Source organism: Fusarium oxysporum, chromosome V (assembly GCF_013085055.1).
Source record: "Fusarium oxysporum Fo47 chromosome V, complete sequence".
Classification (NCBI taxonomy): domain Eukaryota; kingdom Fungi; phylum Ascomycota; class Sordariomycetes; order Hypocreales; family Nectriaceae; genus Fusarium; species Fusarium oxysporum.
The window spans coordinates 2,866,215-2,890,493 of record NC_072844.1 but is presented as its reverse complement, the minus strand read 5'-3'; the positions used below and the strand labels follow the sequence as shown (position 1 = coordinate 2,890,493).

General features: G+C 50.1%; 10 protein-coding genes and 2 non-coding genes across 12 annotated transcripts; 6 read left to right on the top strand and 6 right to left on the bottom strand.

Annotated features, from left to right (window-relative positions):
• The first annotated feature begins 1,681 nt into the window (after positions 1 to 1,681).
• Positions 1,682 to 2,699, top strand: FOBCDRAFT_223984 (uncharacterized protein). Its single transcript, XM_031184583.3, has one exon. It carries the CDS (start codon positions 1,764 to 1,766, stop codon positions 2,463 to 2,465), a length of 702 nt encoding a protein of 233 aa, XP_031040225.3. The 5' UTR covers positions 1,682 to 1,763; the 3' UTR covers positions 2,466 to 2,699.
• Positions 2,700 to 2,917: 218 nt separating this feature from the next.
• On the top strand, positions 2,918 to 6,170 carry FOBCDRAFT_36997 (retromer subunit VPS35). The gene is made up of 4 exons (XM_031184581.3): positions 2,918 to 3,266; positions 3,330 to 5,595; positions 5,641 to 5,787; positions 5,835 to 6,170. The coding sequence occupies exons 1-4, from the start codon at positions 3,133 to 3,135 to the stop codon at positions 5,997 to 5,999; spliced, it is 2,712 nt and encodes a 903-aa protein (XP_031040223.2). The 5' UTR covers positions 2,918 to 3,132; the 3' UTR covers positions 6,000 to 6,170.
• Positions 6,171 to 6,915: 745 nt separating this feature from the next.
• Positions 6,916 to 10,274, top strand: FOBCDRAFT_36994 (uncharacterized protein). Its single transcript, XM_031184579.3, has 2 exons — positions 6,916 to 9,812; positions 9,866 to 10,274. Exons 1-2 carry the CDS (start codon positions 7,281 to 7,283, stop codon positions 10,046 to 10,048), a joined length of 2,715 nt encoding a protein of 904 aa, XP_031040221.2. The 5' UTR covers positions 6,916 to 7,280; the 3' UTR covers positions 10,049 to 10,274.
• A 225-nt stretch (positions 10,275 to 10,499) lies between these two features.
• On the bottom strand, positions 10,500 to 11,065 carry FOBCDRAFT_274363 (cytochrome b5-like heme/steroid binding domain-containing protein; the record flags this gene model as incomplete). The annotated part of the gene is made up of 2 exons (XM_031184578.2): positions 10,500 to 10,968; positions 11,019 to 11,065. 2 exons carry the CDS (start codon positions 11,063 to 11,065, stop codon positions 10,500 to 10,502), a joined length of 516 nt encoding a protein of 171 aa, XP_031040220.1.
• Positions 11,066 to 11,774: 709 nt separating this feature from the next.
• Positions 11,775 to 11,860, bottom strand: FOBCDRAFT_t123. Its single transcript has one exon. It is a non-coding gene; the product is annotated as a tRNA-Ala (tRNA).
• An 880-nt stretch (positions 11,861 to 12,740) lies between these two features.
• On the top strand, positions 12,741 to 13,395 carry FOBCDRAFT_274362 (uncharacterized protein; the record flags this gene model as incomplete). The annotated part of the gene is made up of 2 exons (XM_031184575.3): positions 12,741 to 12,877; positions 12,936 to 13,395. The coding sequence occupies 2 exons, from the start codon at positions 12,741 to 12,743 to the stop codon at positions 13,393 to 13,395; spliced, it is 597 nt and encodes a 198-aa protein (XP_031040217.3).
• A 558-nt stretch (positions 13,396 to 13,953) lies between these two features.
• Positions 13,954 to 15,498, bottom strand: FOBCDRAFT_136311 (protein translocase subunit TIM44; the record flags this gene model as incomplete). The annotated part of the gene is made up of 2 exons (XM_031184574.3): positions 13,954 to 14,629; positions 14,681 to 15,498. The coding sequence occupies 2 exons, from the start codon at positions 15,496 to 15,498 to the stop codon at positions 13,954 to 13,956; spliced, it is 1,494 nt and encodes a 497-aa protein (XP_031040216.2).
• A 366-nt stretch (positions 15,499 to 15,864) lies between these two features.
• On the top strand, positions 15,865 to 16,811 carry FOBCDRAFT_223978 (mitochondrial 37S ribosomal protein YmS18). The gene has a single exon (XM_031184573.3). The coding sequence runs from the start codon at positions 15,943 to 15,945 to the stop codon at positions 16,654 to 16,656; it is 714 nt and encodes a 237-aa protein (XP_031040215.1). The 5' UTR covers positions 15,865 to 15,942; the 3' UTR covers positions 16,657 to 16,811.
• Positions 16,812 to 18,174, bottom strand: FOBCDRAFT_223977 (PPPDE putative peptidase domain-containing protein). The gene is made up of 2 exons (XM_031184572.3): positions 17,645 to 18,174; positions 16,812 to 17,575 (listed from the first exon to the last, which is right to left on the bottom strand). Exons 1-2 carry the CDS (start codon positions 17,747 to 17,749, stop codon positions 16,937 to 16,939), a joined length of 744 nt encoding a protein of 247 aa, XP_031040214.3. The 5' UTR covers positions 17,750 to 18,174; the 3' UTR covers positions 16,812 to 16,936.
• Positions 18,175 to 18,375: 201 nt separating this feature from the next.
• Positions 18,376 to 20,245, top strand: FOBCDRAFT_223974 (P-loop containing nucleoside triphosphate hydrolase protein). The gene is made up of 4 exons (XM_031184571.3): positions 18,376 to 18,744; positions 18,798 to 18,869; positions 18,927 to 19,412; positions 19,624 to 20,245. The coding sequence occupies exons 1-4, from the start codon at positions 18,670 to 18,672 to the stop codon at positions 20,173 to 20,175; spliced, it is 1,185 nt and encodes a 394-aa protein (XP_031040213.2). The 5' UTR covers positions 18,376 to 18,669; the 3' UTR covers positions 20,176 to 20,245.
• Positions 20,246 to 20,794: 549 nt separating this feature from the next.
• On the bottom strand, positions 20,795 to 20,877 carry FOBCDRAFT_t122. Its single transcript has one exon. It is a non-coding gene; the product is annotated as a tRNA-His (tRNA).
• A 382-nt stretch (positions 20,878 to 21,259) lies between these two features.
• Positions 21,260 to 23,475, bottom strand: FOBCDRAFT_223968 (uncharacterized protein). The gene is made up of 2 exons (XM_031184570.3): positions 23,143 to 23,475; positions 21,260 to 23,079 (listed from the first exon to the last, which is right to left on the bottom strand). The coding sequence occupies exons 1-2, from the start codon at positions 23,148 to 23,150 to the stop codon at positions 21,384 to 21,386; spliced, it is 1,704 nt and encodes a 567-aa protein (XP_031040212.2). The 5' UTR covers positions 23,151 to 23,475; the 3' UTR covers positions 21,260 to 21,383.
• Positions 23,476 to 24,279: the final 804 nt, after the last annotated feature.

The following is a 24,279-nucleotide window of genomic DNA, read 5'->3' as shown; positions in this document are numbered from 1 at the left end:
CCAACAAGAGTGGCCATCCCGACTATCGCGGACTTTTTCGGTTTGTGAGAGCCGTGCTGGGCGTGGTACTTTGACACCAGAAACATGGATCATTATTGGTGCCTCATCGCCATCGCTGGTGGTCAAAAGCCTGCCTCTCTTATATGCCTGCGGCCATTGTATCCAAATTTGTTTTAAAATCATAGGGAAAACAAGTGATTGGAAGGTTGGATTTTCCGTCTTCGACATCGCTAAGTCCATAGCCCGTTATCTCAACAAGAAGCACATTTGCCGGCATCCTTAGCTCAACTTGTATGACTCGGTATTTGCTCCATGATAAGTTATCGTTTCGCGTCGCAACATCGAAGGAAGACGGTCTATGGTAATTGCCTCTAGAGAACGGCATGAGAGGCTTGTAGCCCAGTGCATGATTCTATGTTTCGAACCACGTATTCCGGAGAATTGTGGACTGCACAAGCACGTCTAGCTCGGTGAAGTAGCTCCCCCGGACGAGATTCTCGAGCGAATTATGTTCACAAACTATGACATCGCCGTGCTTATTGAAGAGTCCACGATCGCAGAGGTTGATAGTCCAGTGACTATGAGATCATTGCCGTTCTTTATGGACAACCTTGTGACTAGCTGAACTCAAAGACAAAGAAACGTCTCTCAGGTACAGCGTTGGAACGCGTGCGTCAACAAGGCGGTAAAGGCATTGATATTTCTTGGAACCTGTCCCTTTGTTGGACTTTTATTTGTACGCGATTCAGCTTGTAAAAAGTTGGGAAAAGTGCTTCTTTAGTTCAATCTCGTCATTCGCAGTTCTGGGTCTGCGATGCGGGTTAGTGGTGGGGGTCTTGATGCCATCTCTAGGGTCACAGTCCGCAAGACAACGGACCGTTCTCTTGTTTGAAGAGTCTTGCACTCCACTCTCTATATTAGTGGATGGCTGAATCTCTGTAATTTTATGCAAGAATCGCCAACAGCTTAAACTTTGGCAGCATCCACTACAAGAAGCTGAAGGAGTTGACCTTCAGCTAGCGGTTGGACCAATGAGTATAGTTGGGGGGCACCTTGTCCAACACAGTGGGTTGCCTTATCAAGAACTATCCCACGAAAACAAGGTGGCCGGAGAGCAAGGACGGGGAAGGCTGCCACACCGATGGCAAAGTGACCGGACTTTAGTCGCTTCAAATCTGTGTTGAGATTTGGCTCAATGGCTTGAATTTGTACTTATTGGTTTGACAAAGCCGACCTTGGGGTTGGGTCGTCAAGGTCCGGGGAGTGGGCACCTTGATGGACGGACCCCTTCGAATTGCTGATCAGTTTGTAGACATAAATAAGGCAGCTGTCGCACTGCCGCTGGACGATAGCCTCGCATTGTCTTTGTTATCTTTGTCGGCATTGCAAGAAGCGGCTTCTGACGTGAGATCCCTCGCGTTATCCGTCATTGTCCGTCACCGTGTTAGTGACTCGTCGACACCATCGACTAGTACAATCACCAAGACTGACATTACCAAGTCATCGGCGTCCAAACGAATTCCTCAGTTGAAAGGCGTTGTAAAATCACTTCGACACCTCCCTCCTTCTTTCAGGCATTGCTACGCAACTCAAACATCATGGCCGAAGAATCTATGCTCTTGCGCATCCCTCCAGAGATTCGCATGCTGATATACGACTATCTTCTCGACAACGGCGGGACCAAAGATATCTCAATTCGAAATCAGTCTAAATATGAATATGAGGCGCGCCGTTCAAAGACCCAACGTTCAGCATATCATATAATGGAGCGAACTATCGCAAAGAAGTCTTACGAAACGACATATTGCGCCGACCCTCATCCGCGCCGATCGATGCACACTGCAGTTATGCATATCAACAGGAAAATCCGAGAGGAAGCCTCTCATTACCTGTACACAAAGCATGCTTTCCACTTTGGAGAAGACCTCGAAGCCTTGGTGCCCTTCCTCACTGATAAGACGCCACGCACTAGAGACTTAGTCCGGGAGATCAGCCTCTACAAGCGCAGTCCAACAAATGTCATGGAACCAGATTCATATGACTGGTCTTCTGTGTGTCGTTCGCTGCGAAGTTTGCAAAGCTTGGATAAGTTGACACTTGTCATTGAAGGCGCTCGGCCACGAGGGCCATGGGACGGCCCGCAGAGCTTGACGGTTTCTGACTTTCGGCTATTATATACAACTCGTCATGAAAGCTTGGAATGGGCGCGGGAACTGGCGTCGATAGAAACGATCAAGGAGGTCGTCATTGTTGCTGATATTCACAACCTGCCTCATCCCGAGTCGAATATGATGCTTGTCCTTGCCGCATTTTCATCCTCGATTGATACGTCGTTGGTGGACTTTCTTCGCGATGATCTGGGGATTCCTGCGCGAGTTGGACAACCCCAGTATTGTGGCGTTGGAGTATTCGGCCGGTCCAGGAGATGTGAGAGAAATGGATGCCTAACGAATTTGGAAAACTGAAAGATGCATTGAAGGATCTGAAGTAAGGCGTTGAGGAGCTGGCACAGTTGACATCCATGTTGCACTGCAAGGAGTTATTGAAGTTTATTTAACCATAACTAAGCATGATTGGCATTGGTTACTTTGTACATTTCGTTGATGAAACATAATTGAATATGAGGAAGATTGAACGACAGTAAGATGAAGCAATTCGATTATAATCAGTGAATTGATAAAGTTGACATAACATCTTCAGTCATCTCATCCACCTTATTAGACGCAGGAACGACTGACTCCCTGACACCACGTGATGAGTCCCTGCGCCGTGTATCTTCCTTTTTCCAGAATTGAGTCCGTTCCGGTGGCTGGGACGCATCTAGAGCCCCTGCCGCCTAAAGATAAACTGGCACAGCGCCATTATCCGCTGTCTTCCAGCGGAGCTTAGGCCCACCTCAACCCATCCAATCCATTATCTCAGCCTCCCCCGTATCGTCATCGCTCCCGTTCGTTCTGCGCCTTGTATGCGGCGCAACCTATCGACGACAACCCGACAGCTCCGCGCAACCTCCGACTCCCGCTGTCATCTCCTTCACCGTTGCGTCTATCACAGTCGCATTCTAGTGAATTTGCTAGGAGTTTGGCTTGTCTTGACCTGCTCCGAGCTACCCCGCCGTCATAGTCCGACAATATGGCCACGCCAGCTCCCCCCGAGGACCAGGCTCGTCTGCTTGAAGATGCTCTCGTTGCCGTGCGACAGCAGACGTCCCTTATGCGCAAATGTCTCGACACTCCTGGAAAGCTAATGGATGCGCTCAAATGCTGGTATGTATATGATTGCCGCGATAGATAGCTCGGTCCCCTGAATGGCATCGCTGACTCTGGTAGCTCGACTCTGGTTTCTGAGCTTCGCACAAGCAGTCTTGGACCCAAGCAATACTACGAGCTGTACATGTCGGTGTTCGACGCCCTGCGATACTTGTCTGTTCATCTTCGCGAAAACCACCCTGTCAACCACCTGGCCGACCTTTACGAGCTCGTCCAGTATGCAGGCAACATCGTCCCACGATTGTATCTTATGATTACAGTGGGAACCGCCTACATGGCCATTGAAGATGCGCCCGTTAAGGAGCTCATGAAGGACATGATGGACATGAGCCGAGGTGTTCAGCATCCTATTCGTGGACTCTTCCTCCGATATTACCTGTCTGGTCAAGCGAGGGACTACCTGCCAACTACTGAGAGCGACGGTCCTGAAGGCAACATTAGCGACTCCATCAACTTCGTTCTTACAAATTTCGTCGAGATGAACAAACTATGGGTTCGTCTACAACACCAAGGCCACTCGAGAGAGCGCGAGCAGCGAATTCGAGAGCGAAAGGAACTGCAGCTATTGGTCGGCAGCAATATCGTACGCCTAAGCCAGCTTGTTGATCTTGAAACGTATAAGTCTAGTATTCTAGCACCGCTGCTAGAGCAGGTGGTTCAATGCCGGGACGTTCTCGCCCAAGAGTATCTCCTTGAGGTGATTACGCAAGTTTTCCCGGACGAATTCCACCTGCACACCTTGGACCAATTCCTTGGTGCCGTTTCACGCCTCAACCCCCATGTTAACGTCAAGGCCATTGTAATTGGTCTGATGGATCGATTGTCCGAATATGCTGAACGCGATGGACCGGAGGACAAGTCGGACGATAGAGCTCAAATTGAGGCGGATGCGCTGGCAAAACTGTTGGAGAAGGTAAACCTTCAAAAAGAAGCATCGGCAGCCACACCTTCAGAGTCTAAGCAATCCGAACCTGATGGCAAAGCGGGCGAGTCTACTGAAGATACCGAATCCGAAGATGCCGACAAGACACCCGAGGGCGAGGAGTCTACAGCCAAGGCCACCGATGAGACTTCAGAGGAAACTGCTGGTGAGAGCAGCAACGATGACTCAAGCACACTCGCCGAGTCTACACCTTCAGTTGCGGATACAGAAACCACTGCTGTGAACGGTCAAGGGTCAATTACAGACACCGTACAGCTTTACGAGGTTTTCTTCGCCCAGGTCAAGAACCTGGTGGAGGCTCAGCATCTTCCTGTGCAAGACATTATTGCTCTCCTGGTGTCACTTTGCAACCTTGCGCTTAACATTTATCCCGACAGACTGGACTACGTTGACCAGATTCTGGCTTACGCAACTACCAAAGTTCGGGAGAACATTAACAATGCTGACCTTCACTCGCCTCCTGCTCAGCAGAGCTTGCTTGCTCTTCTTCAAGCACCCCTTAACCGATATGTTTCCACTTTTACTGCTTTGTCTCTTCCTACCTACGTTCCTCTCTTCCAGTCGCAATCATACCCTACCCGCCGTGCCGTTGCTGGTGGCGTCGCTCGCACTTTGCTCAAAAACCAGACCAAGATCTCGACTACGGAACAGCTCGAGAACGTGTTGGAGGTACTGAAGGTTCTCATCAAGGAGGGTTCCCAGGCGCCTCAAGGATACCCAGGTGCTGCCCAACGACGTCCTGTGGAGACAGACGAGACAATGGAGGAGCAGGGATGGCTCGCCAGGATCGTGCACTTGCTGCAGACCGAGGACAACGATACTCAGTTCAAGCTGCTTCAAATGACAAGAAAGGCGTACTCGGAAGGAAACGAGCGTATCCGCACGACGACGCCACCTCTTATTACAGCATGCATGAAGTTGGCGCGAAAGTTCAAGCAGCGTGAGCACTTTGACGACAACTGGGAGACACAGAGTAATGCTCTGTTCAAGTTTATGCACTCAGCGCTCAGCACGTTGTACACCCGTGTTAATGGCTCTGGGGCTGCAGAGATAGCACTGCGTCTCTTTGCCTCTGCTGGCCAAACAGCCGATCTGACCGGGTTTGAAGAGGTTGCATATGAATTCTTTGCACAAGCCTTCACAGTGTATGAGGAGGCTGTGTCGGATTCGAAGGCTCAGTTCCAGGCTGTCTGTGTGATTGCTACTGCTCTTCACCAGACACGCAACTTTGGAAAGGAGAATTACGACACTCTCATCACCAAGTGCGCACAGCACGGTAGCAAGCTGCTACGCAAGCCCGATCAATGTCGCGCTGTGTATCTGGCGAGTCACTTGTGGTGGGCGACTCCCATGGTGTCCAATGGCGAGTCAGAAGAAACAGAGGTATGTATCAATCCATGTGTGAAGGACCTCAGCTAACTTGCATAGCTTTACCGTGATGGTAAGCGAGTACTTGAATGTCTTCAGCGTGCCCTTCGTGTTGCCGATTCCTGTATGGAGACAGCCACATCGATTGAGCTCTTTGTTGAGATTCTGGACCGCTATGTGTATTACTTTGACCAACAAAACGAATCAGTGAGTCTCGATCCTGGAACTGTCGAAGCAATTGCTAACTCGAGCAGGTCACAACCAAGTATCTCAATGGTCTCATTGAACTCATCCACTCCAATCTGGCCGGCAACCAACAAGATTCTGCTTCAGTTGAGAACAGCCGCCGGCACTTCCATCAGACATTGGAGAACATCCGAAGTCGACAATATGAGGGAGTCGTTTTGACACCGAACTGAGGTCTAATTCACTAGTGATTGAAGGAAAGAGAAGGTGATTGAGCGGCATAGCGATAGATAATGTTTAGCCCGCAGGCATGAATCGAGGAGGTCGCAGTTCCACTACTTGTATATATGTAAACTTTGCCCAAAAATTGATGATATGCGCGGTGAAGCCAAGCTGAGTCTCCTGCGACAGTGAGAGTTTTGGAGAGTCGCTGTCACCAACCCCTGATTGAGAGATATATAACAAAGAATGCATATATACGGATAGTAAGCCCAAAAATAACTGAAGCCTTACCCACGCAATCCTGTCTGAGGGTTACATAGCCTGCTTAATCTCGAATTACGGTTGAACAAATTAGCTGACACGTCCCTAACTTTACGTCGAGTCCAGAAGCAAAGCGATGATACGCACATCACCTCCCTGTCCAAGTTAGGCTGTCTCCCTATCCCAGCTTTTGTGGGGTAATCCTGGTGGCGTGCATGGGCGGATTCAGGAGAGTGAGAGTGATTGTGAGAGCCGAGACAAGACAAGGCCTGGCCTGGCCTGGTAAGCTCCTTGGATGCCTCTGAGATAGATAGATAGTGTTAGTATGAATGACATTTCACGTGTAATCTGGTAAAAAGAAGAGGAGTGAATTATAGTATAGTACAGTGTCTGCGAAAGTATTCTTACTGGTATTTTGTCAAAGTTTCCAAAGGCCAAGGCTTGCCAAGTCTCCCGGGTCAACTCAGCCACTTGAGACCTCGACCACCTTTGTCTGTGTGTCTTCTGCTGTCTGTCTTCTTACTCCGTACTAACCGGCGGCTTATAGTTATAGTGGACTCCGGTCCCCTACCTTACGTGGACACTCCATTAGGTTCGCCATCATCCCCCCCGTCGCAGCGCATTGGATTTGTACTGTACTTACTGTACCTGCCTGCAGCCAACAACGTAACTCGGTACATTACTTTGACTTTAATCATCTCAGCTTCTTCTCCCCTTCCTTTTCTTTACCCAGTCAACAACATCTCGAGTCAGAGCTTAAGCCTGGACTTGTTAGTTTGGCGATGCGCTTCTGGCGTCTGTCTCTTGTCTCTCTTTCTTGACGCTCCTTTCGTGCTTGCACCTCGCTCATCTTAACTTAATTGCTTCGTATCGATCGATCGAAACCGCGATTCGCCCGCTCCTTTTTATCCGATCCCCTTCAGCGAATGGCACTGTTTATCTCAACTGCTTTGTGACACGCCTGAACGAGCTTCTTATCGGATTGAATATACGACAACCGAGGGCGCGGTTAGCGCTCAATCACCATCAAGATGCCTTCCGAAAAGACTCCTTTTTATGATCCTATACCGCCCACTTACGATCAGGCCGTGGCCAGTGGTAGCCATTACGATCCAGATGACTGGGCTCCTGCTCCGAGGTCTCCAACAAACGAGCGTAATGCAACAGAGGCGGAATCACAGGGTCTCCTACAACATTCGAGTGGCGCCAGTTCCTCCCGCAGACCCGACGGTTATCGACCACCAACAGTAGAGACCGACGATGAGGACAGTTTATGGGCCAGCGATAGCGAGAGTGAGGATGAAGCCGCGCAGGTACGACGTGAGATGCAGGAGATGGAGATCGAAGAACCCGACCGATCCCGAGGCTCTCAGTGGGGGAAGCGAATAGGGTCATATCTAACTCTACCGCGGTGGAAATGGTCCTGGAGGCCGAGATTACCACGATTACGCATACAATTACCTCAACGAGCTGATGCGCCAGCTGCCGACAACGCCGAGAATGCCACGGGTGAGAATGAGGAGACGCCAAGCCAGACAACGAGGAGGTGGAACATTCCGAAGGTGGACAAAACAACCGTCATCTTATTTTGTGTGCGCATTTTGGCGCTCACAATTATACTGGGATTTTTCTATCTGCTCTTCGCCAGCGATATGTTTGGTGGTTTGTCAGATAGATTAGGAGGTGGCTTCCGTTTCAATCCCGAGGACCTTAGAGCCCATCTGTTGCGGACCGTTGATCCCATGAGAATGCGCGCATCAGTGCAGCACTTTTCGAATTACGCCCATATTGCCGGTACCGAGGGTGATTATGCGACCGCGTTGGATGTTCAGGCCATGTTCAGCAGGGCACTACTGGACGAAGTTATGATGGATGAGTATCAGGTTTATCTCAACTATCCCCGCAAGGACGGTCGTGTGGTGCAGATCATGGACGATAAGGATCTCAAGAAGGCCAAATGGACGGCTAAGCTAGAAGAAGAGGAAGTCGGAGGCGAGACGGCAGGTCGACAAACGTACGCCTTTCACGGATACTCAAAGTCGGGAGACGTCAAGGGACCCCTAATCTACGCCAACTATGGTACAAGAGACGACTTCAAGCATCTTGCAAGCAAAGGTGTTAATGCCACGGGAGCTATTGCGTTGGTGAAAAACGGTGGTCCTCTGGAGAATCAAGCTCTCAAGGTCAAGGCAGCCGAGCTGGCAGGCTTTGCTGGCTGTCTCATTTACTCCGACCCTGCAGACGACGGCTTCAAGAAAGGTGTTGTGGCTCCCGAAGGAGTGTATATGCCCTCAGATGGTGTTCAAAGAGGCTCTGTAGGTCTCACGAACTGGGGAATTGGTGACCCCTTGTCGCCTGGTTATGGTAGCAAGGGCGATCAGCGAATCACACTCGACAAGGCCAATGGACTTGTCGGTATCCCCAGTCTCCCTCTCGCTTGGAGAGATGCCAAGGTCCTACTACAGCATCTCAAGGGTTACGGCGAAAAGGTGCCTAACAAGTGGGAAGGCGGTGTCCCAGACGTCGAGTGGTGGACCGGCAGTGAGAAGTCCCCAATTGTGCGCTTGAAGAACGAGCAAGACGAGGATTCACTGCACACTATCTGGAATGTCTATGGTCGAATTAATGGCATGGAGCAGACGTCTAAGTCTATCATCATCGGTAATCAGCGAGATTCTTGGGCTTTCGGCGCAACGGACCCCCACTCAGGCACAGCTGTCATGATTGAGATGGCTCGAATCTTCGGAGATCTTGTACAGCGAGGCTGGAGGCCGTTGAGGACCATCGAATTCATGTCTTGGGATGCTTCTGCGTACAACCTGATTGGCTCAACTGAGTATGTCGAGCATAACTCAGAGGCCCTGCGTGATAATGCCTTTGCTTACCTCAATCTTGGGGCGGCAGTTGTCGGAAAAGACCTGCATGCTTCAGGATCGCCGGTGTTCCGAAAGTCTCTTCTTCATGCCCTGGGCCGAGTTATCGATCCCTCTACTAATAGTACATTGAAGGACCTTTGGGATCAGAGCCATGCCGAGCTGAAGCAGCCAGAGGGACGTGGCGACCACATTCCATTCCAGGATATCGCAGGAACAAGTTCACTCGATCTGGCCTTCAGGGGTACTCAAGTCCCTCACCACTCGAGCTACGACAAGATTGGATTGGTGGACAACTTCATCGATCCTGACTTCGAGTATCACGGGGCAATGGGACAGGTGATAGCTCTTCTCATTCTCGACATGGCCGATCGACCCATCATGCCGTTTGATATGGGCTGGTATGCACAGAGACTAGGTCAATGGGTCAAAGATCTCGAGAAGTGGGCACTCAAGCAAATGGACGGCCAGCCCAAGGGCGAGAAAGACGCATTCAAGGAGCTCAAGGACGCTGCAACACTTGTTCAACACAACGTCGCCACATTCGAGAAGTGGGAAATGGAATGGGACCGCGAGGTCTTGGGCAATGGAGGCTGGGAGGCCAACGATATTGGTGCCTCTCGACTTGCATACAACAACAAGATGGCATACTTTGAGACGGCGTTACTGGACATTGAAATCGGTGGTGGTGTACGACCCCCTTTTGAGACTGACTGAAAGACTTAAGCTGACCCTATCTCTAGATTCCCAACCGAACACAGTTCAAGAACGTTGTCTTCGGACCAGAGGCTTGGTCCAACGACGGAGCCATCTTCCCCGCTATTCGCGACAGCATCGAGGAGGGAGACTGGAAAGCCGCCAAACCCATCGTTGCCAAGACGGCAGCGCTTCTTCGCAAAGCAGCAACAATCTTAGAGATGCAATAAAGCACGTGTATGATTTGAGCAGCCAAAAAAGCCCTCTCTTTGTTTCCCTTTTCTATATCGATCTCAGTCTAGGCAAGCTCGCCATTGTTGTTATTTCTTTTACAGGATATACATAGTGTTTTTGGTTTCTGATCCAGGACACACTGCGTAGCTTTCACGCAAAAATGTACAGGAGGCATTGCACGGAGTTTGGTTTACGTGGAAACCTGCTTTTCTACGCTTTTTTTTTTTCTTGGGTAGGGTAGGACTTGTTGAGGCAACGCGTCGGGATAGAGTGATGGTATGTGTCTGATCGCCCTGACTGGGTAGATGGGATGTTTTTTCTTTGTTATAGTTACAGTAATGAAGGAATGCGAGTCGCTCATGTACCCTGATATGTTCCATCATGTTACTTTTGCTCCAAGATATGCTTCGTGATCGTATCGCTCAATAATTTCTGGTGGTTGACCTCTTAAGCCTTCTGGGCCTCGTAGTCCTGCACAGAAACCAGCTTTCCAACAACGTTGTACTTCTCCAAGAATCTCTCCTCCCAGCCCTGGAGCGCCTCCATCTGCTCCGCATCGAGTCCCTCCAGCTTATCAAGCGGACCATCCAGGTCCTTAGTCAACATGTCTTCATCAAAGCTTCCACACGCAAGACCTCGACTCGCATCCCGACCGGCAAAGTTGCTATAAGGACCACCAGGGCCGTAGAAGTTACGACCAGGCGAGACGTCAAAAACGCGACCGCGCACAGCGAGAAAGACAGGTCGATCCTCCTCGCCGTTGAAGGGGAGAAGAGTATGGGGAGTGTATGTTTTGAAGACTGTTGAGGGCGCATCGCGGGGGAGAGATGGAGGTGGCGAGGAGCGGAGCATGGAGTAGGTTGTGTATAGGACGGCGCTGAGGAGGATGAGGTTGAGGGGCGTGAAGAGGGAAGCGCTGGGAAGAGTTAGTGATGGAGATCAGAGAGTAGAGAGGGGATGGCATACGTTTCTTGGCTGGCTTGTTGAGCCATGTGTTGCTCGACGTGCTCCATCTCTGCGATGTCTCTGATTATTGTGATGTGTCTGGATTATCGAGTTGAGTCGAGATGTTGATTGAAGGTGTTTGTTAGATGTTGGAGAACAAAGGTAAGAAGGTGACGGCCACCCCCCCCCCCCCCCCCCCCCCGGTAGCTCCCGGTGGTTCCTTGGGGTTCTCCCCCACTTTATGCTCCGGCGCGGCGTTTTGGACGGAAGTTCGCTTCGGAGCCTCCGGTAATATTTCCGGCAACTGGCCTATGTCCTTGATATTGCTCAAACATGAAGCTGGCCACGATTTAATGCCAAGGGTTATCTATCTCATGACACTGCGTTGCCATGATTCAAAGAGCACTTAGTCAGAGCTCCATACAGTCGAGATGCTGACATGAGGGGCAACTACGTGGTACAGAGGATGAAGCTCAGAAGTCAACGGCATTGATTGAAGCTCCTAGGGCAAGAGACCTGAGCATTGAAGCCTCATTGTAGCTAGAAGTCTCTATTTCCTTTTCATCCAAAGCTTTTGGTAACTATCATTGATACCAGAGCAGGTGATTTCGCCACTGTAGACATCGCTCATAATAACATAAGTGAGCTTCAGAGCTTGGAACATAGCTACATTAACATAAACAATGGTTTCCTTTATAATCTCCTTTATCCGATGGTATAATATCAAGAAAAAAAAGAAGTTTTCGGGAAGAATTATCAACATGCTCAAGACAAAAATGGAGGCTGAGGGATTTGAACCCCCGGCCTTTCGCAAGCATTCGAAACAATGCAAAGCGAACGTGATACCCCTACACCAAGCCCCCGATGTTGGATGTTAGTGCCAGTCTTAGTTGACACTATACCATCTTTCTGCGATGTCAGCCAGTTTGTTAATCACGAGTGGCTTTGAATTATGCGAATCTTGGCAAATGCCTCTTGGATATTACTGAGCTTTATGCTCGTGTTGAGTTGCATGAATAACGTGGGCTTCTGGGCCACCCAACTCAAGTGGTCATCACAATGGCTCATGTGTTAACGGACTTGGTCATGTGGAGCCCATAAGAGATATACATGCTATAGAGTGTGTTGTAATCAGTGATTGTAGGTCTATGTCTAATGTATATCTTCTTGTGATTTATGCATTTGTATACTCAAACAAATCGTAGGCTGTATATCTGACCATTCACGCTCTTGGCCATTCTCTGCCATGAATCTTAAACCCCATCTACATCCAGTCATGCATGACTCACACCGAAAGCCATATCGAATCACATAGCAAAACGCCTCTAAAGTAAGTGGTCTATCAAGCAGTTGTTTGCTTAAGCTGGCTCAATTCTATTGTTGCCGATATCACATGGAGGGCACGAGAGTGGTGCACATCTTTGATACGTGCTCCCGTGCAAGGCAGCTTACCCATCTGTTACTGCTGTGGCACTTCAGCCTCAAAGAGAACAACAACTTAGGTTTCTCAACTCTCTATACCTATGTAGGTATTGCATGACTTTTGTATGAGTCGACCTTGAAAAAGCCACAGCAAGAAAGCCAACCTTGGCTTCCCCGTCTGACTCAACTGCCAAACTCAGCCACAGCCTCATTCACGGTCACAGCATGCACTTTCAACCCAAACGAACAATAAATATGCACCGAATCCCGTCAACTATTCTTTCCAACTCTCGTATCTTTATTGACCGCTACTCAGTAAAAATGGCTACAACATCAAATCCCGGTCCAGTGTATTTCTGGCGAGAAACAGACCCAGCAACAGGATACCTTTCACAATGGTATTATTGTCCTTTCAAGGATGACCAGGATGAGAAGAAGACATATAAAACAGCAGAGCAGTAAGTCCTGTTACTTCTACTGGTACACTATTCAAGGTCGATGTTGACATCTTTCAAGTTATATGATGTATCAAAAAGCTATCCTATTCAACGACGAAGCCACCGCTCTTGAGATCCTCAAGACAGGCCATCCACGGAAAGTCAAGTCTCTCGGCCGCCAGGTGGAGAACTTTGACGAAACAGTATGGCTCAAGCATCGACGTGACGTAGTTCGAAAGGGCAACATCCTCAAGTTCACACGTGCTATCACAGAGGAGGGTTTCAAGAGAGGCACGCCTGGCGCAAATCAAGTAAATTCATTACACCGGCCCATCGAAGGTTCTCTAGCAGATATGTTGATCAGCACGGGTGACAGAGAACTTGTCGAGGCCAGTCCATTCGATCGGGTTTGGGGGGTTGGGTTTAAAGCTGCGGATGCAGATGCTGCGAGAGATTTATGGGGTGAGAATTTGCTTGGTAAGGAGCTGATGGAGGTCAGAAGGATCTTGAAAGAGAGACGAGGCGGTCACGAAGCATGAGTTGGGTGATGTATGAACGACTGAACTGCTCTACAAGTTTGAGCCGCGCAAGCGGGTATCACTTTGTCGAGGGGCAAAATGATGGTTGTTTGAACTGTTTCGGCTATACGCCTAGATAGATTGCACCGACCTTGAAAACCAAGGCAACTTTTGAACATGTCTATAAGTCCATCTTCCTCCCACCAATGATGCCCGGCCCAATGCCCCTATTCCCCTCCATAATCATACATAAAAAGAGCCTCATCCCGAGGCAAGCAGAGCGGCGTGGTAGTAGTCATTTTTTGCTGTTTAGCAGCCCCAAACCCATTCTCCAGAAAATGCTTGTTTTGTTTGGTAGTTGTACGTTGTGTTGTGTCGTGGTGGGTGTGGTGGTATTGGTGTTGTTTTTTCGTGTCGAGAGCCTGCCCAGATATTTTCACATGATAGCACATATTTTACAGTAATTAACACACATTAGGCGATGCTCCCGTGTTCGCCTTCGATTCCTTCTCATCTTGTAGGTATCCAACAAAGGCAGATCCCCAACCCCTTGACGCCGCGTTAAAATGACTGTTTCTTTTAGTACCAGTCTCGTCCACTCTTCTGCATCTCGATGAGACGCCAGCCCCTTGTCTCAGGGTTGTTGACATCTTCTGGTACCCGTGTGATACCAATGGCGTATGTGACCAGCTGGACCTTGTCCTCCATACCGGCAGCGAGCTCGTTCGTCTTGGCATTGCGGTAGACGTGAACCTCCTGTGTGCGACACGTGATGATGAAGACAGGAACCTCACCAGGGTCGAGCATGCGGGCTCGTAGAATGTCGACATTTCGGATATCCAGGATCTTTCCGTCCGATTTCATACCAGCCTGTAGGTATTGCTTGGTGAGGGCCTCGTACACAGAGTACTGAGCGGCAGAAAGCCAGAGCTTCAGTGTCTCGGCATCACCCTTGACATAAGCGTCCAACACCTCGGGAAGAATGTACTCTCGAAGCTCCTGGAGGAAAGGCTCTGTCTGAAAATTGGGGTCCATGGATCTGAACTTCTTGATCACCATGGCAGTCTCGTTCTCGGCGAAGAAGCCTCCAATGCGGTCGGTGATACTTCGAGCGGTCGATACAAGAGGGTTCTCAGACTCCTCATACTTGCCCCTCAAGCTGAAAAGTCCTTGCACATACTTGTTCTGGTCGCGGAAATCTCTCCAAGCCTCCTTCCAAGCAGCGTCCTTGTGAACGGTAACACTGGTACCAGCGCTATCTCTTGTTAGACCAGATCCAAATGAGAAAGATTGTAAGGATACTCACTTAATGTCCTCTTCCATAGGTGCAGCCGCCTTGTAACCCCGCTGCTTGTCGAGTGCCTCTCGGCGTTTCCTGCGCTCCTCCTTCTCAACCCAGCCACCGTATCGTGAAGAGCTGCCATCGTCAATGACATTCTTGACATTCTTGTAAGCCTCTGTGTTTCGGATAGGCTGGGTAGCCTTGTCCACGGCATCTCCCGTGACATTAGCGGCCTTACGAACACCCTTGACGACTGAGGTATCCCAAGTCCAAGAAGCACCCTTGCCAATGGCACCAGCAGTAACCTTGGCACCCTTTCCAAGGGTCGAGGAAACAGCGCCAGTGGACTTCTCGTATGCCTCACGAGCACGTCGCACACCCTCACTCTCGGCGAATTGATTAGCAGACGCAGCGATCTGCTTGGTCGACTCGTTCCATTCTTGCGACTTCTGGAACTCAGTGTTCATGGTCTCCATGAAAACCTGCCAGGGGGTCTTGTCGCCATGAGGAGGAGGGGGAGGGGCATCCTCCTTTTTCTTCTCTTTATCCTTGCCCTCGCCCTCTTCTTTTCCTTCCTTTCCAGCACTCTCGCCATCCTCGGTCTTCTTGGATTGCTCCTCCTCAGGCTTGGCCTCAGATTCGGCGTCAGCTTCAGCAGGCTTCTTCTCTTTTGCGTCGGTAGGTGCAGCAGTTGAGGGTTTTTGTTCAGTTTGAGGCTTCTCTTGGTGTAAGCGGCTGGAAAGGTGGAAGAGACGAGATTGAGCGGTATAAGTGGGGGAGCAACGAAGCTCGGCAGGGACAAAGGAAGACCTCAATGGCGATCGAACTGAGCCGGAAAGCATTGAGCTTTGTTGTCTCGCACCGTTGTTAGAGGCATTCTGAGAGAGCTGGGATGCTAATCTTCGGTAGGCGGGAGATCTGCCAGCGGATGAGACATGAGCAGAAGCCCGCGAAAAGGCGAGCTCCGAGGAGGCCGTCTTTCTTGCGAGGGAGTTCATTATTGCGACAACACAAGGAGACAAATCCCTCCAGAAAAAAAGACAGGGCGTGGGTTTGGAGAGATGCCGAGATGGACGGTGGAAGGTGGTGGAATTCCCGGACGAAATTTTGGTTTGCGATCTCGGTCCGGGGGCGGAAAGTCAAGGAAGACAAACACCGAGACGGCAAAGCCTCGGTAGAATTGTTCCCCGTCCAGCCCCGGCCCGTGGGGGAAGTTTACAGCTGCGAGTAAAAATTGCCAGAGGCAGATCACCAATTGACGACAGGACCAGGCAAATGCGAACAAAATGAGTCGCTCATTGACAAGTCGCCTCGCGGCGCAATCGTTCTTTCTAACCTCCCGAGCCACCGTCCCAAAGTCGTCATTTCAAATCGCTCGCTCCATCTCCCAGACAAAGTCCAACCGCGATGATAAACCCAGAAGGGCACCCAGCCGACCCAGCACGGCCTCGCTGTTAGAGAACATCTACGGCCCCTCAGACACGTCCAAGACGAAACCCTCCCCCAACAATGCCATGGCCAACCTCTCCCAAAGCCTTGTCTTCCAGACACTTGACAAGTCTTCCAACATCGATACGAGCACACTATCCAGAGATACCCGTCGACAGGTCGAGGCAAAGGAGGACGATCTCGAGCCATACCACTTCCACATCTACTCTCACAAGCACAACACCCACATTACTTGCACCAAGCCCAACCGAGAACCAATTATCTCTCTGTCAGCCGGCAACATTGGTTTTCGCAAGTCTCGCCGTGGTCTATTCGATTCCGCCTACTCTCTCACCAAGTATGTCCTGGAGCGATTAATCCACAACGGCTGGCCCATGAAGATGAACCGCCTAGAGGTTGTGCTACGAGGTTTCGGTCAGGGACGAGAGGCTGCTCTGAAGGTTCTGATGAGCCCCGAGGGTAAGGTCTTACGAGACAAGATTGTCCGTGTGGCCGACTCGACTAGAATCAAGTTTGGTGGTACCAGGAGTGAGAAGCCTAGACGTCTATAAAAGTCTGGAATTTTAGATTAGGATTGGAATTTGGGCACATTTTTGGGAATATGTTCACATGAGAATATCACTTCGCCGCGGAGGTTGAGAAAGTGAATGTACTATACTCTGTACGACCTGTACTATACAAATGAACAAGACACAGCTTGCTTTGCTTGCAAGTTCCCAAACGAATGATCTGTTCCTGGACTGTAAAGTCATTGGTATCGTGCTAATCCATGGAAACGGTACCTCGAAACGCCAAAACTCCACTCAACACCGAAGCCTCATTTATACTCTATCATCGGATGGCCCTTTCAGCTGGTGGTAAACGGCGCCCGGCGGAATCGCGGAGGGCTTGCTTGCCTTTCCCGCTACCGCCTTGTCGTCTTTCTTCTGCGCTATCCCACTCGTCATCCTCGTTGCTATCGTTGCTTTCCATTAGCAGATGGGGATGCGTCGCTTTCAACATATGAGAATTCTCGTTCGAATTGTCGTAATCGTCCAACAGGGCACCTTCGCTGGTGTCATATTCGGGTGGTTCAATCCAATCTCGAGGGACGACACAAGGGAGCGCAACTCCAATACTGGCGGCACGATTCAACCATGCTGGACCCGACTGTCCTGTAAGCCTCTTGCAAAGATAAGAGGTGAAATGATTGCAGTTCTTGGTGAGAAGATTGTATGAAGTGCCCAGAAACTCTTCAGAGGCAGATTGCAGAGTCGCATTAATCTCGTCTTCTGTCGCAAGAGTGAATCCGTGCAGGATCTCGCATCGAAATGTGCCTCCGGGCGGTTCGGTCCGGGGCTTTGTCCAGTATACACCTGTAAGGCCTCTTTTATCATGTCCGCCATAGGCGTATTCCCTCCCGTTGATCACGACACCTGAGTGAAGTAGTGAGGCGCCTACTGTCCATAATACCGACGATAATCGGCCGGGCTGTCATGCCGCGCGTATCAGCGTCATGCTCATGAAAGCTATGAGATGAGTATGAGCGACTTCACTTACCGGCAGTAGATCATAGACATGTATAGTGATCTCAGTTTTGGACAAAGATAATGTTGAGCGGTGAGATCTGCTCACCGAAGAGCTCTTCTTAGGACGCGGCATCATGCAAAAGCTGATACGGACACTGCAACTATTGCGACGTCAAGTGGCTTGAAGCTTTGGGGTTTGCAGCTGACGGGTGAGCGGGGCTGAGCTGGGGAAATGGTAGGCTAATAAGGCTTATATCGCTGTAGGTTGGCGTCCGTAGGCGTGTTGACAAGACAAAGAATCCCAGGGCACAAAGAGAAGATGAATATTCTAGCTTGAAAGGTTGATGAATAGAAGTGAAGGAGAGGAAATAACTGAAGGAATCGGACAGGCCGGCCCGGCTGAGCTCCCGTCGTTCCTGTCAGATCAAGCCCGGCGAAATCCAAAACCTAGGTCTCTCTGCCTCTGTATTACTCTCTACTAACTTTAGGTAACCTCAGGTAACTCAGGTCAGGCATTTCCAAAGACGGACACCTAAAACCACAGGGCCTAAGCTCTGTGACATACTGTGCCTGTTCACCGGATCCTGGATCCAGGGTCCTTCTGCGCACGGCTTGGTACCTTTATGCCAAGCTGCTTTCGTCAGCCAATGACGTCGTCTTCAGTATCCAGCCGGAACTACCTTTTCCCGTTATCCGAAGGTCTTGGCACAGCCCAACCTCTCTAAACCCCAGCAAGGTGGGGTCACGAACAAATTCTCATCTCATCTCCCCAAGCTCGGCTCGCGCAAAATAAAAAGAGAAATCTTTTTTCTCTCTATTCAACTTCCCTTTCTTCTCTTTTCTTCGTCGTCGCTCTCGCTCTCGAAGCCGTCCGAGGTTGGCACTAGCCAACCTGAATACTTCACCACGAAGTCCATCAAATCTTCCATCTTCTTCGCTTCTTTTCCTCCTCTTGCACCCCGCGCAGCAAGCTCTGCAGCTCTTGGACACGTTCCATCCACACACTTCGGCCTAGCTTTCTTCGTTCAACGTCGTAACTACGCCAAGTCACGCAAGATGCCTCCTAAGAAGCAAGTCGTTGAGGAGAAGATCCCTCTGGGCAGGCCTGGAAACAACTTGAAGAGTGGTATTGTGCGTGACAATATTCTATCGATGATGTATGCCACGTGCTAACCATATTCCAGGTCGGTTTGGCCAACGTCGGCAAATCTACTCTCTTCCAGGCCATTACCAAGTCTAACCTCGGTAACCCAGCTGTATGAAGCCCCCTCGCCATCCGCCGTCTTTAGTATCGGGGTGCTGACAGCATCAAGAACTTCCCCTATGCCACCATCGACCCTGAGGAAGCCCGCGTCGTCGTTCCCGATGACCGGTTCGACTGGCTCGTCGAGAAGTACAAGCCCAAGTCCGTTGTTCCCGCCAACTTGACCGTTTACGATATCGCCGGTCTGACCCGCGGCTCATCAACCGGTGCTGGTCTTGGAAACGCTTTCTTGTCGCACATCCGCGCCGTCGATGCCATCTTCCAGGTTGTTCGTTGCTTCGATGATGCCGAGATTATCCACATTGAGGGTGACGTGAACCCCACCCGTGATCTTGACATCATCAGCGAGGAGCTGCGACTCAAGGATATTGAGTTCGTTGAGAAAGCCCTCGAGAACCAGAAGAAGAAGACCCGTATGGGTGGCCAGTCTCTGGAGCAGAAGAAGGCCAAGCAAGAACAGGAAACCATTGAGAAGATCTTGGACTGGCTTAACCAGGGCAAGGATGTCCGGAAGGGTACCTGGGGCCCCAAGGAGGTAAGACTTTTTCTTTATTTCTTCTGCTCTACACATTCTGCTTTCCTGATGACAAAAGGCCATAAGGCCTGATCTATAACCCAGCTCGTCGAATGCCTCACCTATTAACGCTTAGAGGCATTGTGAGATAAACTTTACTCTGATAGCAAATCTTTTCCACTTGTTTATGTCGAAGAAACGTATGAGAACCCTCACTGACATTCTCATTCAGATCGAGGTCATCAACCCTCTCTTCCTCCTGACTGCCAAGCCCGTTGTCTACCTCGTCAACTTGTCCGAGAAGGACTTCATCCGCAAGAAGAACAAGCATCTTCCCAAGATTGTGGAGTGGATCAACGAGAACGCCAAGGGCGACCCTCTTATCCCCGTCTCCGTCTCTTACGAGTCTCGTCTTACTCAGTTCGAGACCGAGGCTGAGGCCAAGGAGGAGCAGAAGAACGTTGGTGCCGACTCTGTTCTGCCCAAGGTCATTCTTCAGATGCGCAAGACCCTTCAGCTTGGCAGCTTCTTCACTGTCGGGCCTGATGAGGTTCGACAGTGGACCATCCGAACTGGCACCAAGGCGCCTCAGGCCGCCGGTGTCATCCACACCGATTTCGAGAAGACCTTCATCCAGGCTCTCGTCTTCAACTACAACACCCTAAAGGAGCTCGGTGACGAGTCCGAGGTCAAGGCTAAGGGCAAGATCATGACCAAGGGTAAGGAATACGTCGTCGAGGACGGCGATATCCTGCACATCAAGGCTGGTGCCGCCAAGAGCTAAGCTCTGGATATCACCAGGCGTATTTAAGTCCATAGAAAAAAGTTAAATGCAACGATGTGATGAAGATGAACTTTGTGTCCCATGAATTTATATGAGCGATGACTGTTCCCAGACGCTGAGGATGATTTTCAGATTATGATATCCCTCCTGCTATGATCTTGTATGTGCAGCTTCTTGTCGTGCTGTTGTGACATATTCTTATAATGGCTGTACGTTTTGGAGTTAAACTGGGATTTGATGAGACATTTGCAGTATCAGTGCCAACAACTTGGTTTTGTTGAACTTCATACAACATCGCTAATTGCCTTGTATAGGGATATTCTTGAGACCATTCAGTAGACAATTAACCAAGTTGGACATGATCTGTTACAGTAGAGTAGTCAGACTATCTAGAGTATAAGATCCAGCGATGTAACACAGCAAGCAAACTGCATTATATTGCCAACTTCTCTGCACTTCAGTACGGAATGCCTCATTCTTCTCCACCTTGATCATCGATTCTCTCATCTTCCACGATAGTGGGGTTAAGAGGGGCAGAAAACCTTGCACAAATAACAAGGCAGCAGATCTAGACCAAAAAGAAGAATGATTCACCAAAAAAGACAAAAGATAATTTTTTTGCCGTCAGCAAGACTCGAACTTGCGTTTTCAGTGCTTCGAATGAGCCACAAACTGATGTACTGACCCCTATACGATGACGGCTTTTTTGTGAAAGCTGGACTTGTAATTCGATTTATGTACATGGGTCGGGCGTGGAGACAAAAGTATCACGCCTTCTTTTGGGCAACCATGCCCCCGAATGTCAAATGTGGCTAAGCCAAGACGTGTCCTTTTCATTTCAGTTGCATAAGAGATACACATGGTGTTTATTTTGAAGTGTATTGCTGGGCACTGTGGAATGTCGAGGTGGTATGGTGGTGATACGGCCGTTGCACAAACACGCTTAAATGGACAGGCTTTTAAGTAAATGGAATAAGGCCTCTCTTCAAACCCTTGTCCAAGTTGCTTGCTTGTTCTTATAAAGACGCTGGACGTTTTGGCTCGAACTCATTCAGTAGCTGATGTCACCATGATGCAGTCAATATGATTTTCAAGTGTTTTAATTAAATACTAAATTGATTACAAAATTCGCATGTTCATTCATTATCATGTCTTTTCTTTCCAATCATCTATCATCTCATCATCATCCTGCTAAATGCACCAGGCCCTTAGACTACTCCATATCGAACACCTCGCTTTCCAAGCTCCTTGCGGCCAATGGCATCCTCTGGCCAAACCCATCCACGACTTCGCTTGGCCTCACGCTTCTCAGCCAGCTGAGGTTGCGGAATCCAAGAGTCACGGGGTTGGGCCTTGCGACGAGTTCCCTCAGCGGGTGCACCGATCTCAGCACGCCAGTGGGAATGGCCGGTGGGTGTGTCGTCGGCAGCGAGTTGGCAGAGACCCCAGAGGGCGAGGCATGCAGTGAGGGGAGTCTCGTGGGGGAGGGTTGAGGCATCACCTTCAGGGGCAGAGGCAGCGAGCTGGACTGATGTGACCTCAAGATCGCCAAAGAAGGGAGTGTTGGCAGTGCCGTTGCGGACGAGGACGAGCTCAATCTCGGTGAGGATGAAACCATAGCGGCACCCGTGCTCGCGCATGGCGTGGTGGATAGCTGAGAGGCCACGGAGATACTCAACACGCTTGATGTTACCCTCAACTCGCATGCCAGTGTTGAAGCGGTCGAAGCTGCGGACAATACCAACAACTCGGGCAGTGGGCTTGCCACCAAACATGGCAGCAGCAGTAGCAGACTCCCCGGCAGCGTTGGCGACGAAGAGGAGATCGTTCATGCCAGCAGTCTTGGGAGGCACTGAGAGGTGAAGAGGGCGAGTTGACGACATGGCCAAAGCTGAGTTCAGCTTGGGGAGATAGTACGAAGCGTAGATGGAGTGAAGCTGAGTCTCAGTCTCGGGGTGACGAGATGCGAAAGTAGGCTGAGGGAGCAGAGGAGCGGGAACAGGGTTGGTGAGAAGAAGAGAGGCACCGGGGAGAGAAAGAATGGCAGATGCGTTGAAAGAGGACCAAGAGCGAATGTTGCGAACATCCCACCAAAAGTGCTTAGTGGCAGCATCTCGCACCGGGAACGAGATGTGGCGGACCAGAGAAGCAGCTGGGTTGGAAGAGGTGAGGAAGCTCAGAAGGTTGGTATTGGGAGTAGGGTCCGGAGTGGCAGTGAGGCTCAGAGGGGACTGAGCACGAGGGCTGTAGTCGTAGAAGCCATAGTCAGATTGTTGCTGAGGGACGGGAACGAACGAGGGCATCTGACGATAGGTAGGATAGCCATAACGATCGATTGTGGTGGCATCGAGGCTGGAAGCACGGCGTGAGTGAGAGGCAGAGATGTGAGTGGCAAAGTTGGCCGGAGAAGTAAGAAGTGATGCAGACAGAGTGTCGTCAGGCTGGCTAGAGAAGCTTGTGTTGACTGAGCCAGGGGTGTCAAAGGTGATGGCAAGAGACTCAGGGTTGGTGTAGCTCCGTGAGTGACGAGAAGGGTTAGGAGCAGGAGGAGTAGTCATGCGATAATGACAAGGAGTGGCATCAATATCTTGGTCTTGAGAGCGAATCTTTGGCAGGAGAAGAGGGCCATGCTGACGAACAGCTGGTGAAGCACGAGGAGGCGTTGTGAGACGAGAGCAGAGAGATTCATGGTCTGACTCGGCTGAGATGGTAGAGTAGACTGAAGCCTTTGATGATGAGCGAGAGTGGCCAGAGATATGACCAGCAGCAGTAGCTGAAGCTGAAGCATAGGCCATGTCGAGAAAAGCTTGGTCAAAGGGCAGAGTTGACATGGGAGGAGGACTTGTGCGCTCAATGGAGGCTGAGGGGAAGCTGAAGTCGAAGGGCATATCGACAGCCAGACTTCTTGAGACTGTGTTAGCATTATGTATGGTGGATGGTCTTTGGTGGTTGGCGAGAATATCTTACGTGGACATGATGTCGGAAGTATTAGTGAGAGTCTATAAGTGTATGAACAAGGATCAGGAGACCAGCTCCGTGAAAAAGGTCAAGATGAAACCGGAAGTTTTGGGAGTTCGTTAGAAGGTAGTCTCAGAACCAGCGAGACTTGCAAGTTTGCTGTGAAGCTTTTTGATCTGATGATGGTGGTAGTGATACCGGAATGCAATAGATAGAGGTGTAAACGGGTGGAAAGAGGAGAGTGAGTATGATTAGAGATGATTGGTAAAAGACAGGCCGACGATGAATGATGCTGGATAGAAATAGAAGAAAGAGGACCAGAGACCCAGGGCGAGGCCGTCTTCTTATGCTGTCGATGAAGCAGAGGAGGGCAATGGTTGGCGATGGGCGGCTGACGGCTGTGGGCTCCGGCATAGGACCCATCCGATCCCCTTGACTCTCCACGAAACAAGAAACATTTTTTTCTTTTCACTTGTGCGTCTCATTGGGAACACGAGAAAGAGAAGAATCTGAAACACGTCCCGTCGTCTCTCTCTCTCTCTCTCTCTCTCTCTGCAGAGAATTATCGCGGACGCGCTTCGATCTCAAGGTGTAAGTTGTAGAGGCCATGATTGGCGGATGCGTATTGGCACTGTAAGCGCTTCCTGTTGAGAGGAGAGGATGTAAGTGCGAGAGCCGCGAGACACTGTGTAATACTACCCCAGGCGTCATGATCATCGCCAAGGATCATGGTTCTCGGCTTGGGTCTGTCAATGCACGAGCCCGACCGCTGAATGGCCCAGCGCTTGTGACTCATTTTTAGATCCTTGACTCGGCATATCTAGCTCCCTCTCCTCGTGGTTCAACACCAGAACGCGACTCTCAATAAGTCGCGATATTCTTCTCCAGAGCGTGTTTTATACCTACTTCTATTTACTACCGCGTTTTACACCAGATTTCTCGTTGCGAGGGACAACCGTTCGTCCCATTTTCAGGGTCATCGCTATGCCCCCCGGAGTCCAAATCTAAAACATTCCCGTAGAGTAGCGTCATGAAAACAGCCCAGCTCGGCTCATACATGGCGTTTAGAAGAGTATGTATACGTATGAGTATGAGCCTCAATCTTTCAAGTCTCAGAATAGAAGCAGATCCTCCTACGTGGTTTCA

What these genes read in the sequence shown, in the direction of transcription:
- FOBCDRAFT_223984 (XM_031184583.3), top strand. Translation starts at nt 1,764, where the DNA reads ATGGAGCGAACTATCGCAAAGAAGTCTTACGAAACGACATATTGCGCC.
- FOBCDRAFT_36997 (XM_031184581.3), top strand. Translation starts at nt 3,133, where the DNA reads ATGGCCACGCCAGCTCCCCCCGAGGACCAGGCTCGTCTGCTTGAAGAT. An exon ending in ATGGATGCGCTCAAATGCTG is followed by an intron (nt 3,267 to 3,329) that starts GTATGTATATGA and finishes TGACTCTGGTAG; the next exon opens with CTCGACTCTGGTTTCTGAGC. An exon ending in GCGAGTCAGAAGAAACAGAG is followed by an intron (nt 5,596 to 5,640) that starts GTATGTATCAAT and finishes TAACTTGCATAG; the next exon opens with CTTTACCGTGATGGTAAGCG.
- FOBCDRAFT_36994 (XM_031184579.3), top strand. Translation starts at nt 7,281, where the DNA reads ATGCCTTCCGAAAAGACTCCTTTTTATGATCCTATACCGCCCACTTAC. An exon ending in ACATTGAAATCGGTGGTGGT is followed by an intron (nt 9,813 to 9,865) that starts GTACGACCCCCT and finishes CCCTATCTCTAG; the next exon opens with ATTCCCAACCGAACACAGTT.
- FOBCDRAFT_223978 (XM_031184573.3), top strand. Translation starts at nt 15,943, where the DNA reads ATGAGTCGCTCATTGACAAGTCGCCTCGCGGCGCAATCGTTCTTTCTA.
- FOBCDRAFT_223977 (XM_031184572.3), bottom strand. Translation starts at nt 17,749, where the DNA reads ATGATGCCGCGTCCTAAGAAGAGCTCTTCGGTGAGCAGATCTCACCGC. An exon ending in ATGTCTATGATCTACTGCCG is followed by an intron (nt 17,576 to 17,644) that starts GTAAGTGAAGTC and finishes GCGGCATGACAG; the next exon opens with CCCGGCCGATTATCGTCGGT.
- FOBCDRAFT_223974 (XM_031184571.3), top strand. Translation starts at nt 18,670, where the DNA reads ATGCCTCCTAAGAAGCAAGTCGTTGAGGAGAAGATCCCTCTGGGCAGG. An exon ending in CTAACCTCGGTAACCCAGCT is followed by an intron (nt 18,870 to 18,926) that starts GTATGAAGCCCC and finishes GACAGCATCAAG; the next exon opens with AACTTCCCCTATGCCACCAT. An exon ending in GTACCTGGGGCCCCAAGGAG is followed by an intron (nt 19,413 to 19,623) that starts GTAAGACTTTTT and finishes ATTCTCATTCAG; the next exon opens with ATCGAGGTCATCAACCCTCT.